Here is a 19319-nt window from a genome sequence, read left to right on the forward strand (position 1 = left end):
AAGTGTGAAATTTTGCAAATACTAAACAGTATTCATTCTGAAAACAAAGAGCTGCATTCTTTCACATTCAAGCAGTTTAATAAAAGAAACGGCTATAATGGCATGTTAAAGAAATTAGTTCTGTTTAAAGAGCACATAGCTGAATACAAACATCAACTTTTAATTATTCCCACATGTTAACATCCAAATTTTATAACTATAAGCTAGGGGTTTGACTTATTTATAAACGCGTATTTATCTGTCCAAAAATACAGAGGACATAGCTACAGTATAAAAACACTTGATTTTCTGTGTAATGGAGGAAGCAGTATTTACAAAAAAAATATTAGTACCACATTTGTTTGCATTCATGCTGTAATTGAGGTGCAACAATGAGAAAATAAGGCACAAGTGTTCACCAAAATTGTCAACAGTTGTTAGCTGTTTTCAAACGGCAGAAACACGAACAGCTCTGACAGAATAGAAATCCCTGATTCCACACTAAAACATACAGTGTTCAAACGAAGAGAGAAAATGGTTAAGGTGCAGGCGTTTGTGTTAAGAGTCCATCAATAGTCCAACGTACTCAATCCACATTTCCTGAACCGTACTGACGTCCATCGAGCTTTACAAATATACAGGAAGTCCTTTTCCATCGGGGCGCTCACTTGTGTGATCATGTCCTCGTCACAAAGCATGGCAGGTAAAAACTGAACATATGTTATCTTTGAATGGGGCAAACAGTTTATTAACTCCCACACATCTGAAAAGATCTCTTCCATAATGGCCTGGTAGAGCGCAGGACTGATCACTCCTGTAGAAGTGAACTTGTGCTGCGTTGCCTTCGTTTTAGAACGACACATCAGCAAAATCTGGTCTTGTAAACCCTTTCTGTAACACAAAGAAAAAAACAGGATAGTCTTTACGACACTGAGGGCAATAAAAATAATGTGTGTCGACATCTGCTCCCTTAATCATGAAATATGACCGGAAATACAGTGTTACACAAGTCAGTGTTAAGGTGATGCCCGTAACTTAGTATTCAATTTCAAATTTTGTACGACAAACATTGACACATTTTTTGCTCTGTTGGGACATGTTTATTTGGAAATGAGCAGAACACCGCACCCTTGGGAGGGGCATGTCGTGTTCTGCACAAGGCTATAAACCTACCTGGTCCTCCTAAAGACATGGATATATAGAACTGTGTGTGTGTGTGTGTGTGTGTGTGTGTGTGTGTGTGTGTGTGTGTGTGTGTGTGTGTGTGTGTGTGTGTGTGTGTGTGTGTGTGTGTGTGTGTGTGTGTGTGTTGAAAGAGCAGCAGTCACAGATATGAGTTTAAAACATGCTCCACCCAACTGATGAGGTGGAATAGCTGGGAGAGAGGAATGTCATCTGTTTGTCTGTCTCTCTCTCTCTCTCACTCTCACACTCACACTCACTCACACACACTGTCATCTGTCACTCTCACTGTTTCTCGCACTTGGCCACACATACAAATATGAGAAGGAGGGTGGGGCGCCACAGAAAGCTTTTCCACTGAGCTTTGACTTTTGCGTGGTAGTCAACATGCAGCGCCTGACTTGTTCTTGCCTGTGTTAGAGGCATTTTTGAGACATTTTAAGTGTTTTGTACTGAAGGCATGGCCATTAAAAGATTTGCAGAAATTAAGTTCGACATTTATTTTGGTGTATCTTATCCTCTGCCTTTTTCTACTGAATTAAATCTGTCTATAATGTGTGAGGAATGTTGAAATGTTGAAAGAGTACTAAAGTTTAGTCAGACATAAATTGAGGGCTGTTGTCTTCTGAGAAAAATGTGTCTGATGGACCAAAATGTATCTTATAAGATGATTTTCATTCACCAGGTGTTTTTGTGCTGTTTCAACACACTTATTCATAGTAAAAAAAAACTGCTACTGTATGATTTGATAGTTAGATAAAACAAAATAAGAATTATTTTTAAAAAAAGAGATTTTAAAAAACAGTGTATATATTTATATATATTTGATACATTATTGATTTTCCCCTGTTTTTTTCATTTTTGGCTGCTCTATCATCAATCATGTGGAGCTCCTTTTCAGTCTCACCTCTTTGTAGGATTTGTGCAGCTTCTTGTACTGGAACATGTTGCTGAGGACTGTTGCTGCTGCTTTGGCTGCTTTCATCTTCGTAGAGCTAGACAGACAGGAGACCATAGGCTGCAACGCTTAGTGTAACATTCAACATCAAATGCCATGCAAATGTGCAAGCGCCTGTCTCAGGGTAGGCACACTTTTAACTAGTACAGTGTGCTTAATCAGTTGCCGCTCACCTGCTGTTGTTTGTGTTCTTGATGGCGACCAGTTTTGTCAGGCCATCGAAGAATGTGATGTCTCTGGCAGCTACAGGGCTGCTGGTCACTAAGTTATTGAGAATACCACAGATGTTGACCACCACCTCACTGGACGGCTCCTTCTGTTGTAAATCGGCAGGCAGCTTGGTCACCAGGTTGTTCACCACCTTAGTGGCTAGATAAACCAATAAGTACTGTTAGGATATGTTAAAAACCATTTTTTCACAGTCAAATATATCTTATTAGCAATGGGATCCTGTATGAACACACAGTTCTGTTTTAGTTTTGTGGCTTCACATGAGAGATTTTATGCATTTTTTATTTTGTCTCACTGGTTTGAAGTGGGTGGAGTGATGTCACAGATCTCTGTGCACCAATCGAGCAACACTTGAATTTAATGCCATTTGTGGTGTTGTTAGCTGATGTTTATGTTGCCAGGCCACTGTCACACAATCCTGATAAAGCAGACTGACGCGACTATTATAAATAGACACGTCGCGACTAGGCAAATAACACTGCCAACAGCCAACACTGGTGAGAAGTGTGTCATCACAAACTGCAGTAATTTCTGTGGTTTGTCTGACGTATTACATTCGTTAACACAACAAATTTAGGTTGCAGATATGCTCACTTAACAGGTAACTCAGAGGCATCAAATTATTTGTACCTAACAAGGATAAAAAAAACAAAGACTGACCCATGTCATTCTTATCTTTGGCATGGCGAGACAGATTTCGGAGGAGGCCTGTGAGAGAACGCAGCTCTAGCTCACGGTTGGTACGCAGGAGGTCCAGCAGCACCGGCAGCATGTGCTGCTGCTCCAGAGCCACCCGGCTCATCACCGAAGCCCACTGCAGGACAAAGAGAGCAAGACCGTTCAAATATGGGACAAACTTAGTTACATTTGGATGGTTTTCCAGGAGAGGCCATGAGCGTGCTTACCCTTTTGTCTCCAGCTGTGATGTTCTGCAGCGCTCCGGCTGCTGCCTCTCGGGTAGTGGAGTTTATCTCACAGTCGTGCAGCAACCGGTTGTAGACCCCCACTATCTGTGGGTGCCACAGCCACTCCACACCTTTTGGCACCCGAGCAACCTCAGTGAAAGTGGACAGATCCTGGTTCCTGCTCTGTAAGGTGAAGAAAGATACAAGAAAGACAGTGAAGGATGGTCTGGTAAATGCACACAAAATGCTGATGGGTGAGTCTCCCGTGTGCGTACTTTTTTTGCTTTCCTGCTCTGAGGTGTAAAGCAACCAATGGCTTCATCCTTTCCTGAGACCTGAGCTCTGCTTGGTCCTTCCAGGCGTAACATGGCCGATGGAGGCATCTCGCCGTAGAGCTGGTAGGAGAGGTTCCTCAAGACGCACACTACATTTTCCACCCCCTAGGAATACACAAAGACAAATTAATGTCTTGAAATGTTGGTTGAACAGAAACAACAACCTAAAGTCAGCTCTTGCCTCACCTTGTCATCTGCCTTGCTCTCCTCAAGGGAGGCCTTAATGTAGCCCAACAGAGAGTCCACCAGCCCGTGTGTTTCTCTCATCTGCTGACGGGTCTTCTCGTTCACAGAGCTCAGATTCCTGAGTAAGTGAGAGGTCAGAGAGCTGTTTCAGCTAAAATTCATGTCATTACTTTGACCAGATGGTGCAAATGGAGATGACAGTAGAGTCTGACTTAGTAGTGTGTTTTCACTCTAGGCACTGTGCTGCGCCAATACTCCGTTACGGCATTCATTTCAGTGACATGATAATTATCACGCAGGGAGCACTGCAAATCTTCCCCTAATGGTAATTAATTTGGAGATTAAAAGCCTGTGGGGTGCACATAAACAGAGCAGAACCAAAGCAACTGGAGGCTGGAATGACAGGTTTTTGCAAACAACAGTGAAAAGTGCTGGGCGTGGTAAATACTCAAGTGGCATCTCAGCTGACATGAGATCAAGAACAAGTTCCCAGAAAGCAAAGGTGGTCGTGAGAGAAAAAACACACTGGTGACCTACATAGAAATTATTTTGTGACATATTCTGAAAAACAGAGAGAAGATACAAATAAGTGAGGTGCACCTGAGGCATCCTGTGGTGTTGTAGAAGATTTCTGCCTCAGAGGGGGACTGCTGGATGCCCTCAGTGTCTCCGCCGCCTGACAGAGGGATGAGGATCCTCTCAGTCAGCTCAGGAAGCGTCTCCCTGGCCAGTTTCTCCTTCAGGTTGTCTTTGGATGAAAGGTTCCACAAGATACCTGCACATATACACACCGGGTGAGGGTCAGCTGACAAATCGACACTTCATTTTGCACATTAACGTAAATCTTGGAGACTTTTATGGTTTACAGTGACCTCAGTTTAAAGAAATAGTTCAACACTCTGGGAAACATGATTACTTGCTTTCTTGCTATAAGTTAGTTGAAAAGATTGACTCCACTCTCTTGTCAGTCCGTTTAGTATGAAGCTACAACCAGCAGCTTGTTAGCTTAGCTTGGCATAAAGACTGGAAACAGCTTGTTATTTTAACAGGTTCAAAAGGTGGATTTGTTTCCCTATTGTTTACAGTCTTTGCGCTAAGCTAAGCTAACCATCTCCTGGCTGTTTTTCTTACTGAGGGTTCTTTTTTAAGCAATCCAGCAGATCAAGGTGTAACGGCTCAAAGAAAAGGCCTGACAAGGCCTTCAATCATAACTCGTAGAAGGGAGTGGCAGATATACCGTTTGTCCACAGGCCAAGACAACTCCCACATACTCCCTTATCCCCCTCTTGACACACTGTATAGAAATGACTAAAGCTCCACCTCCAACTCTTTATTTACTCAGAAAGTCACACCACATGCCTAGCAAATTTCCACACTATGCATTTGAAGTTGCAACAGGCAATTGTTAACAATGACAACAAACAAACTCATAAGACTGTCCAGTTGACTGGAAACAACCCTTATCTAGACTTGAACTTTGAATGGCTAACAGAGCAACGACATTCTGCTGAGAGAAGATAGTGTTTCTCCCACCTCTTATAATATGACACGAACTCAAACTATGATTTAGTTACAGTAAATGTTCATAATCTGCGGATTCTTGCAAGTGTCAAGTTGTACTCGGCATGACGCATAGTTACAACTTGCCATCGGCTTCCTTTGATTGGTGTGGACTAATATTAATTTCAAACGCTACTGTTCACTCAGAGAATTTCAAAGACACCAATAACAAAGTAACGCTGGATCCAAACGTTGTGACTAACACATCTGCATTCATTTCTACTTGAGGCAAAAGTCCAAAACAAGCCGTCTGAGATTAACTCTGCTTGTTGTGTCAGGCTTTTTTATTTTAATGCCTGTGATGGGGATTATCCTACCTGTGATGTTTTTGCGGAGTTCATCGTCAGGCTCCTTAAGTGCCTCGACCAGCTGTGGGATGCCGCCCTCCTCAATCAGAGCCACCTTGTTGTCCATGCTTTCATAGATGACATTGCGTGTGGCGCCAGTGGCAAAGCGCTGCACTTCCTGGTTTTCGCTGTTGAACAACTTTACCAGCTCAACAATTCCCTTCAAGCGACGCACCTAGAGATGGGGCAGGGAAAAAGTTCTGCTCAGAATATTTCTGAGATGCTGAGATAATTTTGTTACCTTTGGACAGAGCCAGGCTAGCTGTTTCCACCTGTTTCCAGGCTTTATGCTAAGCTAACTGAATACTATTGATCTTTTCATTTAACTCTCTTAAAAGTGAATAAACTTATTTGCCAAAATGCCAAACTATTTCTTTCAATACATCATTTCTTTCAGAAAACTCATGAATGACTAAAACAATGACGCTTCCAACTCATAAAAACAGTAGTTAATTATTCTATAAAATGCAGCTAACTAAAGGGTACACTTTGTATGAATAACAAGCAATGCTGTAAACTTAAGGCATTCTGTGCATCACTGTTTCATTATCAAATAAGAATACATATACATATTTATGAAGTTGTTTGCAGGTTTTGTCTATTGTGAAAATCATTATTAAATTATCAGTTATTTAAAAAAAACCCTCAACCAGCTCACATGAGACAGTATCCTTCACACTGAAAATAACGTCAACAATCTTATAGCACAGGGACGGACTAAGTGACTGATCCACCATAACAGTTTGTCACATAAGATAAGAGTCGTAATCTCTACTGTATGTCAGGTATTCGGCAGAGTTCGGAGTCCAGATACATTTACAGCTATGACAAAAACTGAGCAACATGTGGAACAGCTGGAAAACACACAAGAACTTCATGTCACCACAAATAGATCCATTGACAGACACTCACACTTGAAGGAAACAATTTTCATGACTGAGTTTCTCAATAAAGGGTTGCAGAGAGGCAAGAGGAATTCTAACCACAAGTTTCATCTGTATGAGGTACCTCATCTTTGGATTCGCTGTCATTGTAACACTCGTGTTGAATGTAGGCAGCACCCAGGACCTGCAGTTCAGCGTCGGGCTCTCTCAGGTTTTGCACCGCTGTGACCATGTCCAAAGAGGTGATCCTAACGAAGGAGCAAATGAACAAATTCATCCAAAGAATCTAAAACATTTAATTATCTCTTATGTATGGTACCACACAATATGTCTATTGAATGAAAAGCAACAGAGTAGCCACAGTAATTTCTCATTTAATGATTTATTGCTTGTCTTCAAAATAACGCTTGTTGATTTTTTTGTGGTCATCAAATTCACTCAGCTAACCACACGATGTGGGATGTGTGAAATGCGAGGCCTGAAACTGAGCTGCCACACCCAAAACCAGTCTTTCCACTATGGGGACACATCCCTATCCGCAGCTCTTAGGAAATGCAATGCTCACATCACACACTCCCTTACTAAAACCTCATGACACATGAGTGTTATGTTGACATCATACTGGTGTATTACATTCACTACAATGTCACTGATGTTCAGGAGAAATACATGAGTCACCAGAATTACTATAGATGTCGTCTCTATCAATGAGTATTGTAAGATAATTACAAGAAAAGGCTAACCATTTTCTATATTTTTCTTATTGTCAAGCAATCCTTCAGTACATCCTGACTTTGATACCCTATCTGTGGTTCTCAGTACCAAACCCATTTATTTCTACAGCAAATAAAAAAGCTTAAAAAATGCTCACAAAAAGTTCAACTAAAAAATACTCTTTCTATAACAGCTGGGCACTGTAGCTTTTAACAAAGATTACTCACACTGGAGTAAATGGTGATTTTTCTTGGAACTATTTTCAGCAGTGGATTAATCCACATTTGGTGCGCTAGTGAGCATTTATTTACTCATACATGTACTCAGATTGGTTCTTCAGGTTCTTGATATCAAAACAGTCCAATGTGAACACAAGAAGTTCTGCAGACACTCATTTTCATCTATCACCAAGTACCATTCAGTGAGTGAGCACCTTTACACACTGATGAGAAATATAACCTGTGCTTCCAAAGGAAACATTATTGTGAGCAGAAATAATGGAGGACTTTGTTGGTCATATGAGCATATGAGCTTCTCACCCGCTGAGGTTGCCCATGCTGGCTCCCATCTCCATCTGCCCGTTGTAGATGTCCATGCCCCTGCCCACACTCTGCATGCTTTTGACTGACATGGCACGTGACAAGGTGCCCTGACGCTGCATTAATAGGTTCCCCTGGGAACCAGAAGACACTCCGGATGAAATGAAGCCTTTGTCCACTCTGTCCATCCCTCCACCATAGGTGCTTCCACTTGAGGACATCTGGTGCTGCATTGTCCCAGACATGGAGCCCATGCTCATCCGGTTTCGGTTTGTAATCCTGCTGATGGTGCGGTAGGCTGGGCCTTTGAAGGAATGCTGCTGGGCAATCTCTACCTCTCCTCCTGTCATCCCTCCACCTCGGGAAATAGTGCCACTAAGAGATCGGCGCATGGGTGCTGGAAAGGTCATGTTGCCTCCTCCTTGCCTCATCTGGCTGGTGTAGCCATTGATTGCACTCTGAGCGTACTGGCGGTTGAATGTGGCATCACGATCAGACACCAAGCTGCCAGCATCGCTGCCATCAACCAACCAGGGATTTACCTGCGCTGTGTGCTGCCGCACTGCGTGCATGGAGAGGGTCTCTGGCTCCATTCGGCTCTGCCTGATGCCCCCTTGGTATCCACCCATGCGTATATCTTCTCGGTAAAAATTGCCACCCCCACCCCCACCGCCACCAACCCCTCCACCCCCAACACTGATCTTGTGGAACTGGGCCATGTCCGGTCCAGCAGAGTGGCAGCTGAATCCTGACCTTTGGGTTACACGTGGACCCTGAGGGTGAGGTGAGGAATAACTGTTAAAATCAAATGAGTAACCAGAGTGCATATTGACAAAGATGGTCTCTAAATGTGATCACAGGGATGTGACTACCTTTTGGGATACACAGGTCCTTAGTATTTATTATCTTATTCATTTCAATTTCTCATATAAACATACAATTAATTTAGGAGAGGAGGGCTTTAGCAATGAAAGCCAGTGTCTTCCTGTTGAACCACTAAAATGGTGGAATCTAGAGGCTGGGCTTGAAAACCCTGAGCTGATCTCATCACAGCCTACCGTGAAATACCACACATGCTGCGTCCTGGGGTCAGTGTTGGTGTTTGTTGTTTTTTTTTAGAACACCCAGTTATATGACACATTACATGATCGGATGAATATTTACATGATATGTGTGAGCATGTGCTGAAACAGTGAGATAATGCTGTAGCACTCACCATTGTTCTGGAGCCTGAGTACATATAGGATGATTTAGAGCTGAAATTTGGGTTATAGCTCTGATATTTCATTGTTGAGGAACCCCCGTAGTCTGGAAGAAAGCAGAGAAACAGAGCAAATAAATACTACAATATCACATTGATATCAGTGAATCAACTGTTTAAAAATTAACATTTACCGAAAGACCAAAAACTGCTTTTTGATAAAGCACAAAATAAACAATTAATTAAAACATACAGTGAATTATATGTAATTTATTATATATATATATGTAACAGCCCGCTTGTCGTGCACATTATCTGCACATTACGTTAGAGCGACTACATTCATCATTTGCTCTGTGAATCAGAAGTAATTATAAATATTTAAAGTTTTTGCAAGCAGTGACTTCCCAATTGTCTTCGTTCTGATTCCTGACTCAGCTGCTGACTGCGTTCCTGAACTGATTCCTGAGAGGTCCAGAATTGGCACATTTCCTTTGAATTCATACTTGTTGTGAGGCTGCGTTTCAGCAATGACGCATGTATGGGCGTTTTATTATTTAAAATCTCTAAACACATTGATAAATGTTTTAATATAAGTCCTAAACATAAACATTTTTAATGGTGTTCATTTTGTTTACAGATCATTGAGCTCTGCCACATACTGTTTGTCTGACCAATCATGAACATTGAATTGTTTACTTTCACAAGTTCATATTTGAAAATGAACACATACATACATTCCTTTGAGTTGTTTTTTTTATTCACTGTTCATTTGAATGCAAGTGATATTGACTTTTTGTGTAGAAAACCTACTCTAAACATGGGAGAATGTAAAGTAAAAATAAGGATAAAAGAAAAATTATTATTATCAACAAATGCTGCAGAAGGTGGATTTTATCACAGCATGATGTCCATAACGAGGAGTTACACCTGCCGCCTACCACTGAAAGACATACAGTTTGAATAGCAGGTGTCCTGTTGCACTGAAGACTGAAGATTGCACTCACAGTCTGTAGCAGCAGGACCTGACCAGGTTACTGGGTCTGACGTCTCTGGTTACCCTTCACTCTGGGAACAGTTCGCCTCTGACACACAAAGACACTCGCTCTGCTCTCCCAGCACGCAGAGTGTGTGAATGTTTTGCTCTCAAACCAGAATACAGAGTGACCTGAGTGGTGAATGTAATAGCATGAAACAAAATGTCCGCCAAGGTCAGAGACTAAAGCAACAGTTTATCTACTCAAATGTCTGGATCACGTGAAACCTGAATATGTCACTGAAACTCCTGTTAAATATACTGCAAGTGTGTAATTATGTTCATATCATTCTTCATATTAATAGTGTACTCTGTGACATACTTTCAGATAATTAATGTGACAGAAATATCTCCAGTTCACAAAAAACAAAAATATCAACTTCATGTTGGCGCCAGAGGAAAACTCTGAGAAGTACACATATGCACGCACACACACACACCAAACGAGTTGGTGTAGAGGAGAATGATTGACTGGTCTCTTTGCATGGTGCCAGCCCAACCCCGGCAACGCCCAACACACCTTTCCAACACATGGAAAACACACCCTGAAAATAACCCTCGGGGAGAAAACTGAAAGTTTTTTCTTCCTTTGCTGTCTTTTGAAAAATTGCTTTGGTCATAAAGCCAATACTTCACACACACACACTAGCTTTCTGCTGAGACTTGTCCACCTGTGAACAGCAATTAATCATTGCCATAAATGTGCAGTTGCTGCAGCACAGAGGAGTTAGAAACAGAGGAGGAGGCACTTCTTGCAGAATCCTCTGGATGTTTTTCCCATGTGTGAACACTCGTGCATTTATAATCAGCTGCTCTAAATCCACAAACCACTGAAATGGCAGTATTCCCTGTTGTGTTGCGTTTGAATTCTTCTCTCCCTGTTGCACAGGTTTGAAAAGAGGACGTGGCAACATGTTATGACAGTACGTTTTCCTCCCAGCAAACCCCAGGGCAAAGAACAGGCAGAGAAACAGTGCGTAACATCTCATTCGACCTAGTTTTTCGAGTGTGGTCATGTTTGACAAGTATAATAGAGGTAAAAACTGACCCATTTAGCAGACAGATTGTTTGTCCATAAACACCCCAGCCGTAAAAATGGAACAAACAGTATGCTTAAACAGGCAGGTATTGTTTGCGCCTCGGGGGGGGGGGACTAGAAGAGTGAGAAAATGCTTCTTCTTCTGTCACAAAACAGTCCTGAATTTAGAGGTCAGATAAGTGAGGACCTGGCGTTGAGCTGCTGCGCCTGCTCCCTGTAGTTTGGGGAGAACACAATGACTGATGGGACATGAAGGAATGTCTTCATGCACCAGGACGCAGCATGTAGGTGTACAGGTTTTAGTCACCACACACAACACAAGACAAGACAGTGTACAAATACGTAGCACTACATTTCCTCCTTAACCACATCAGATCAGAACTAATTCCCAACCCTCCAGGAAAGCTTTCATTTCCCCTGCGGAAGTCTCATCGCTGCTCATTCCCACCTTGACTGACTGTCTGTGTGCCAAGACGACTCAGACAGACACCGTTTGACAACAGACGACAAAACAACCAGTTCTCACGGCACTGCCGTCATCATCATCTCTCAGGAATCTCTTGAACCCTCACCTTTTAAAGCTGACTAAAACCTGAAACCCAAACCCACAGAGGGAGGCTTTTCACCTTAGTCTGCTATCGGGGAAGTCCATGAAAGAGGCGCTTGTTTGGGCCAGTTACACATTAACTCTTTCATGTGTTGGGGAGCAGTGAACAACATGTTAATTTCACGAGTAGTTTAAGTATATTGCTGTAGCTTGATGGTAGTTCAGTTACACTCATATTTGAGTAGTGATTCAAGTAGCCAAATTACCTTTTTATTTTTCTATATTTTTGTGTAGTTAACAACTGAAACTACAATCAATTTTCCTGCAGGTTAGACATACGCTGGACTCACCTGTGAAAGATATTTGGCTGTAGTTTTTAATGTTTGGAATCTGAATTCGTAAAACTCAACTTGGATATCTTGTCACTTAGTCATAGGTTTTTATTATTGTTATTTAGCAACAAATGTTCAGAGAAGTTGTTGCTGCTATTTCAGCAAGTTATGTGGCTAACAGAGTAATTCAGTGCAGTACCCCCACCTGGGCTCCAGTTTCTGGAAAGCAGATGTCTGACTGACACACATTTTATATAAAGGCAAAACAAGTGCACACATTTTGCATTGCACTCAATTGAGTGCCATGTTTTAACTTTTTGGAAAATTTCGTCTGTCACAAATTGTCAATTTGATCAGTTTTTACAAAGGAGTTTCAATTATTTTTTCTAGGTGGCTTCAGTCAGGCAAACTAAATGTGTCCCAGTGGTAGCTTTGCTGTAGTTTGCAGTGCACCACATACAGTGCCGTAAGATCGCTCTACTTGAGGCTTCAGCTCAGGTTCATCTGCTATGAACCTGCAGAGCAGCTGAATGGACGATTTCACGGATGAGCTGGTGAGAATCATGGCCACAGGAATGTAGAAAGGACAAGCATGCACATAAACACACACTCACACACACCAGGTGTCTTGCGTAATCATGCACATGAATCTGTTTCCAGTAAAATAAATAAAAGAGAAAGTAAGTTGGGGTTTTCTTTTTAAGAAAGTAAGTGATAGTAAAAGTGATAGTAAACTGAAATTCTTTTGGTTTTACTCTAACAAAAATCTCAATATAATATTTTCTGATATCTTATGGCCCAAACGATATTCAGTAGATTAATCTAAAGAGAAAATCTCTACGCTCATAATCTATGAATACTCTAATATGTTGTGATGCAAGACAGAAACCCTGGAGGGGTTTTTGATTGTTGAAACTATAAACAGAAGCATTACAGTTCTTTTCTGTATGTGATGTCCTGTATATTTAATGCTTAACATCACAGCCACATCAAATAACCAAAGGTCATAAAATTTCAAAAACCTCAGGTATTTGGAGTGAGGCCAAAGGAAACGGAGTTAGAGGCCTGTGTGGTCAGATAAGAGGTCCAGTTCCCCGTCTATAGCACACACAGGGGACTGGGCAACAACCACAGCGCTGTCAGACATCTGTACCTGTGCATGAGCCGTGTGGGGACTGTAACTTTTTTCCACCTCAAACAGTCCCTCACCGAGTCTCTATCAGCTGTCGGCTCCTGCGCTCAGGAATAACTTGCTAAAGCAGAACTTAAATCCAACGCACAGCCTGATGAAGGTGAGTGAGGAGACCTGTTGGTGTTACCTGACATGGCGTAGTGCGAGGTTGACCCATTCTGACGCGGAAGTGTGGACTTCTCCGCCAGCCTCATCTGGACCTGCTGCTGGACGCGCCGCGCTCGGGCCACCTCGTCCGACACGGAGCTCCCGTTCCCGAGCTGGATGTCGGACGGGAGCCCGTAGGTGGTGACCGAGCTGTTGGGCTGCAAAGCGGACAAAAACACGCTCTCTGAGGCCAGGACGCTCATGGTGAAAAGTTAAGACGCAAGTAAGGCGCCTGGACGAAACACTGGTGGTCGTTTCCGCTGCTCCAAGTGTGTGTGCGTGTCTGTGTGTGTGTTTGTGTGTGTGTGTGTGAGAGAGGAAGGAGCCGAGGGGGGCGGTCAGGCCGAGCAGAGCTGCACACCAGCAGGAGGTGGAGCCTCTCTGAGCCGATACCAGACTACCTGACTCACAGGTGCCCCTCTTCTCCTCCTCCTCCTCCTCCTACTTCTATTCCTCCTCCTCCTCCTCCTCCTCCTCCTCCTACTTCTATTCCTCCTCCTCCTACTCCTTCCTCCTCCTCTTCCTTTGACAGTACAACTTTAAAATCACCTCAGTGTCTCCTTCTGGTTCGTGTCTTCCTCAGTGTGCATTTCTCAAGTTATTTCTCCAGTGTCATTCATATAACTACTTTTATCTGCCCTCCACACCCTCATATACTCTTCACACTTACTCTAATGTTTGTTCTTTTTGTTTGGTAATTAATGCTGATGAGCTGCTTCACTACTAGATAAGACACTGCTCGGACGCAGAGGGTCGGATTTAGGTCAGAAAAACAACTAATTAGTTTAATATTAAGTCCATGATTGAATGTCCAACAGAGGGGCCATTTAGACGAAAGGGGCAAAATGTTTCAGCAGTTTTATTTCATTGGAAAATTATGTGAAAATTACAGAAATGTAAATCTCTGAAACAATTTTTGAAACGTCAGTACATGTGTTTCTTCAAATTTATTTTCTGCATAATGCACAAAGTTTGGTGCATTTATGCAAGCGCTGCACGGATGTTACTTTATGCTTCTACTCGACTATTTTACTTTTAGTTCCACAGCATTTATTTGACAGCTTTAGTTTCCAACCACTTTGTAAGATTTGTAAGATTTTGTAAAGAAAAACATGTGATAAGCTTATGAAATATGATGTACTGCCAGAGACTGAACTACACAACAGTAAAGCTCCACTTCCATTACAACAGTAGTGTTATATGCACATCATATCACACCAGTACTGATAATCCAGTCAGATAATATATATGATATAATAAACCCACTTCTTCTGCATAATGAGTAGTTTGCTTGGTACTTAAAGTAAATTTACTAATAATACTCAATAATACTCAATAATACGTACTTAAGTAAGCAACACTTTAAATGCAGGACTCCAACTTGTAATGGATTTTTATTATTTTGCAGTGTTGTTACTTGTATACTGGCATAAAGGATCAGAATACTGAAGTATAATACCTCCACGCTGCCTGAAGATTATGTAGATTTTATCTTAAAAGTTTACAAAAGGAATCCTTTTTATATCCCTGTTTGGATGTGTTGTTTTGTTTGAGACCACTGTCCAAACAAACTTAATTGAGAGGAGAGGAGATTGTTATGGTTTGTTTGTGAGCCTTCAGTCATTTCAGGTCTCTCAACTTGAATGTCGACGATCATGTGGATAATACGATATGTAGCTCTGGGACATTTGATAGGGCGGAGAAATATTTGTTCAAGTGGGGCATGTATTGTTTTTATCGATGTATGAGGGAAAGATGAGGTGGAAACACAATGATTTGTTTTCTGTTCTGTGTATTTAATGTCTTTAATGTTTGCCTGTTCCTCTGTGTATTTATTTTTCTCTTTAATACATCCTCTTTGACTCTGAAGGCTTTTTCTTAAATGTTAAAAGACACTTTTATGTAAAGTTATATTGAATTTTTGATGTAATGTTTCATTTTATTTCAATGTAAGTTAAATACATCACAGCGATCATCTATAATCAACATTAAAATAAGAGCAAATATCCATCTTGTGACAGGGTGAAAGTGGCAGAGTGTCATTTAGCCCTACGATCGTAGTCAGTGAGTCATATTCAAATTAATAATGCTCAACTTTTGCCTAACATTTCTGTCTAAAGTCTAAAGCCATAATGCCCTAATTCAACTACACATGTCAACCAGTGGTGTTACAACACTGCTGTTTACAGTGGTCGGCTGTAACCAAATACATTTACTCAAATACTTTGGTGTAAATTTTGGGGTACTTGTACTTTATTTGTGTACTACCATTTTATACTTCTTTATAGTTTTACTCTACTACAGTTTTACTCCACTGTATTTATTTAACAATATTTACTAGTTACTTTTTAGATTCAGATTATCAATACAAAATAGGAACCAACTAATAATTTATGATGTGTGATTTTATTTTATGATTGATTCATGGTTATTAATTGATGATGTTTATGATTAAGCTACTCAGGAGTGTAGAAACTAGTTGATGTTAGTCACATCTTCATTAGCTGCAAAGTGATACACTCATTAATGCATCACTAAATATTATCCAGTGATATAGTACATAATATTCTGAAATTGAATTCGGCTGGTTGTTTATTTTTGCAAAACAAGCAATGCAACACATGTAGTGCATGCAGGGCGTCTATCTGAAGATCGCTTTCTCTGTGTCTTATGTTTTCTGAACTGAACACTAGAATATTCATAAAGTTAATATTTTACTTAAGTTGCACTGGAGATAAATCTTTCATTGGGATTTGTTCTTTCTTTGATCAACAAAGCAAAGAGAGAACAATTTGTATTGTGAATTAGGGATTCACATTCACTGGTGTTCTGTGCAGCGTGTGAAATGAATCTGTAATATACATGTAAATCCCATAAACTTAACACTTCAGTGTGCAGCAGTCAAGACCTTAGTTATGGACCTTTGTCCCCGATGTTTTCACAATTGGCACAATATTATATTCAATCTTGCAAATGATGTTACATGTGAATGGAAAACTGTCACAAGGTGTGGCACAGTCTCACTCTCTTCTTACGTTGGAGCCACACCTAAGTTTTATCTTGTTTGTTTTATTTGAGCGTAACAACGATGAGTCACAGCAGCCATTACAAAAGCAACCTGAAGCGTGGGAGTAATATACGTTTTATGCTGCATGTTTCTGGTGCCTCCACTAACTTTTTGGTTACAGGCTATAAGGTTGCGGGGAAAAAAATCACTGTTAATAAACATCTTTATCTAATTGGATCAAAGTAGAAATAAACACTCCCAGTCTATTTGCTTTATGTCCTGGATTCCTTACTGTCCTCCTTTGTTTAGACGCATCAAAATAGAAAAACAAGTGATGAATGGCAGCCTGTATAAAGGCTGATCAGCCAATCATTTCCCTGGAGAATATCAAGAATTGAATTCCCCTATAGCTCCTTCAAAGTCAATTGGTTTACACTGAAGTGGATGATCACACCTCCTTCATCTGCTTATCAGCTTCTTGTTACCTGAGGAATCCCCTTTCACTTGTGCACATATTTCTTCACATTCCCTTTAAATCTGTTCACTGTCACTGTTTGCATATTTATAATGCAAACAATCAAAGAAACTCATTTTACTTTATAGTCTAAACAGCAATGAAATAGACAGATCTGGTATAAACATCTGATAAAAATCTGACTCACCATTACCATTGAGGCTGGGATGATTGTAGAAGCTCTGCTCTTTGATGCGTACGTACTCGTCCAAGTAGATGATCTGATCTGATTTTGTCTAGAGAGACTGGGAGGTATCAAAAGGTATAGTCACAGACACCACCCTTATAATCACAGTTCTCCTTTCCATTACAGGTAAATGCAGAGCATGAACAAAACAAAGAGATGAGTCAAAGGCGAGAATGACACCGAAGGGTGTGTTCAGTGGAGAGGACAGCCAGTCCGTACAGTCCGTACGTTTAGCTGTTGACTTGTGTTGAAGCTTTTAAGCAGAGGAAAGTCTTCAGAGAGAGTTTACTGCTATAAATTTGCTAAAGACATTTTATCTATGTGTGATTTAACATCAGGGCTGATGTTTTTTAGGTGTTGCTACATTTGCTTGATGATTCATTTATTCAGTAGCAACGGAGCAGCTGGATTACTGAATTCCCAGCCCACTTCAGAGGTACAGCGCAACAGAACTCAGCCTTAAGGTTACTGACTCAGTGCAATGTGTGTGTGTGTGTGTGCGTCAGAGAGAGTGATTGCATGAGTGAGAGTGATAATCTTGTTCTGCCTGCTGTCTCATGCGTCAGGAGGCAACTGTCTGTCTATCTGTCTCTGAAACTACACTATATGTGGTCAAAATACATTAACAAAACTATGGAAAAAAAAAAAAAAGTTAAACACTACAGTAGGTATGGATGGTTTATGGGATAATGGGCCCCCGGGCACAGACCTGGAAAAGGCACCCAAACCTCAGACTGGAAGTCTTTCAGTGAACCAGGATTATCAGGTGCTGGTGTTCACTGAAGATCTGATATCTACACTGACACTCCTCTGTTCAGATAAAATACAACAGAACACTATAGAAACTGTCAAAGTTAACCATCAAAGTAAGCCTGTCAACATGGTTTACATTGTCTTACTGATGCTACTGTATTTTGATGAAGTGTTACTGTATTCTCAGTGTGTTATATTATGGAAGAAATGAACAAAAATAAATATTGGATTGGATTTGGATGACTGATATCTCAATATTAAAAAGTTGAGGGGAGCTGCAGATTCAGGTGGTAATTCTCTCGAAGTTCATTACTATGACCGCTTTCTCATTGTTTTCACATTATCATTGTAAACATTGTCATAGTAATAATAGTATTTAATTGCTGGATTATGATTAGTGACATATTAATGTGGTTAGGTCCTTGAAAGGATGTGTCTCCCAAGATTTAATGTTTGTAGTGCTAAAACACAATCATATAGTACCAACATACCCAAAGGTAAAAGGAAGCATATGCACAAATCTGCAGGGCCAAACTGACTAATCTCAATTTCACCAATTTATTCTGGTCATGTTCACAAACATACTAACGTTATGTGGCCTTTATCAGAGCATTCATACACAATAATGTGTGAGCATCACTTACAGTATATGCTGCGCCTGGTAAAGGTGGAGCTGATTTCAACTACTTTATATACTGTAGGGAAGCTCAGTCCATAATAATACATATTAAATTTTGACTGCAGAGAGGTCTGTTACCTTGTTAGACCTCTAGATGGCTTTATTAGGGATTTGGGTTTATGGTCGTGTGTCATAAAAAGTTCTGGCACCAATCACCAACATTGAGCATTTAAGAATCTCTTGGATTTAACTATGTTTTACAACAGTAAGTGACGTACACTTCATTTTCTGAAAAAAGTCATCAGTATAAATATTTAGAACAATATATATTTATTTTATTGGAATTTAGAATACAAATATTTCCCTTAAATATCTATTTCTTCAGGTCAGAGGTACAGGGAGCAGATCTGAGTCAGTAGCTGACTGAATCTTGACTTGACAACCAGATTTATTTGTTTGCCAAACCAAAATGCTGAATTCAAGATGTCTGTAATGTGTACAGCCCATATGTGACTGATGATTGTTGATTACACACATATGTGATCGTCTTACATGTCATGCACTAATATGCTACTGTAACAGCCTCCGCTCTTCTGGGAAGGCTTCCCACCGCATTACTGAACGTGGCTGCAGGGATTTATTCCCGTTCGGCCACAAGATCACTGGTGAGCTCTCATGTGATAAGACCGGGCTCTCCGCCAGCGTCTCAGTCCATCCCTTTGGATGGAGTTGAGTCCAGTCAAGTTCTTTTATATTAATCTGAGGAAATGACTTCTTTATGGACCTGGGTTTGTGCACGGGGGCATTGTCATGTTGAAACAGGAAAGGGGCTTCCCCAAACTATTGACCCTATGTCAAACACAAAACACTACTGTCTAAACACTATTATACACTGTAGTATTAACAACAAAGCAAAAACGAGGTG

At 40.8% G+C, this 19319-nt stretch overlaps 1 protein-coding gene across 3 annotated transcripts; it reads right to left on the reverse strand.

Moving 5' to 3' along the window:
• Nucleotides 1–828: 828 nt before the first annotated feature.
• On the reverse strand, nucleotides 829–17105 carry pkp3a (plakophilin 3a). Of its 3 annotated transcripts, none has more exons than XM_070830154.1 (14): nucleotides 16990–17105; nucleotides 13295–13472; nucleotides 9037–9128; nucleotides 7821–8593; nucleotides 6692–6815; nucleotides 5654–5858; nucleotides 4377–4551; nucleotides 3777–3894; nucleotides 3531–3695; nucleotides 3256–3438; nucleotides 3011–3164; nucleotides 2293–2488; nucleotides 2069–2156; nucleotides 829–870 (listed from the first exon to the last, which is right to left on the reverse strand). In XM_070830154.1, exons 1-14 carry the CDS (start codon nucleotides 16990–16992, stop codon nucleotides 829–831), a joined length of 2496 nt encoding a protein of 831 aa, XP_070686255.1. In that variant the 5' UTR covers nucleotides 16993–17105. The 3 variants fall into 3 exon arrangements, with proteins under 3 accessions (XP_070686255.1, XP_070686254.1, XP_070686252.1); XM_070830153.1 differs by having other exon boundaries at nucleotides 16984–17105; XM_070830151.1 differs by lacking the exon at nucleotides 16990–17105 and having other exon boundaries at nucleotides 13295–13582.
• Between the last annotated feature and the right edge of the window lie 2214 nt (nucleotides 17106–19319).

Source organism: Pempheris klunzingeri, chromosome 5 (genome assembly GCF_042242105.1).
Source record: "Pempheris klunzingeri isolate RE-2024b chromosome 5, fPemKlu1.hap1, whole genome shotgun sequence".
NCBI classification, from domain to species: Eukaryota; Metazoa; Chordata; class Actinopteri; order Acropomatiformes; family Pempheridae; genus Pempheris; species Pempheris klunzingeri.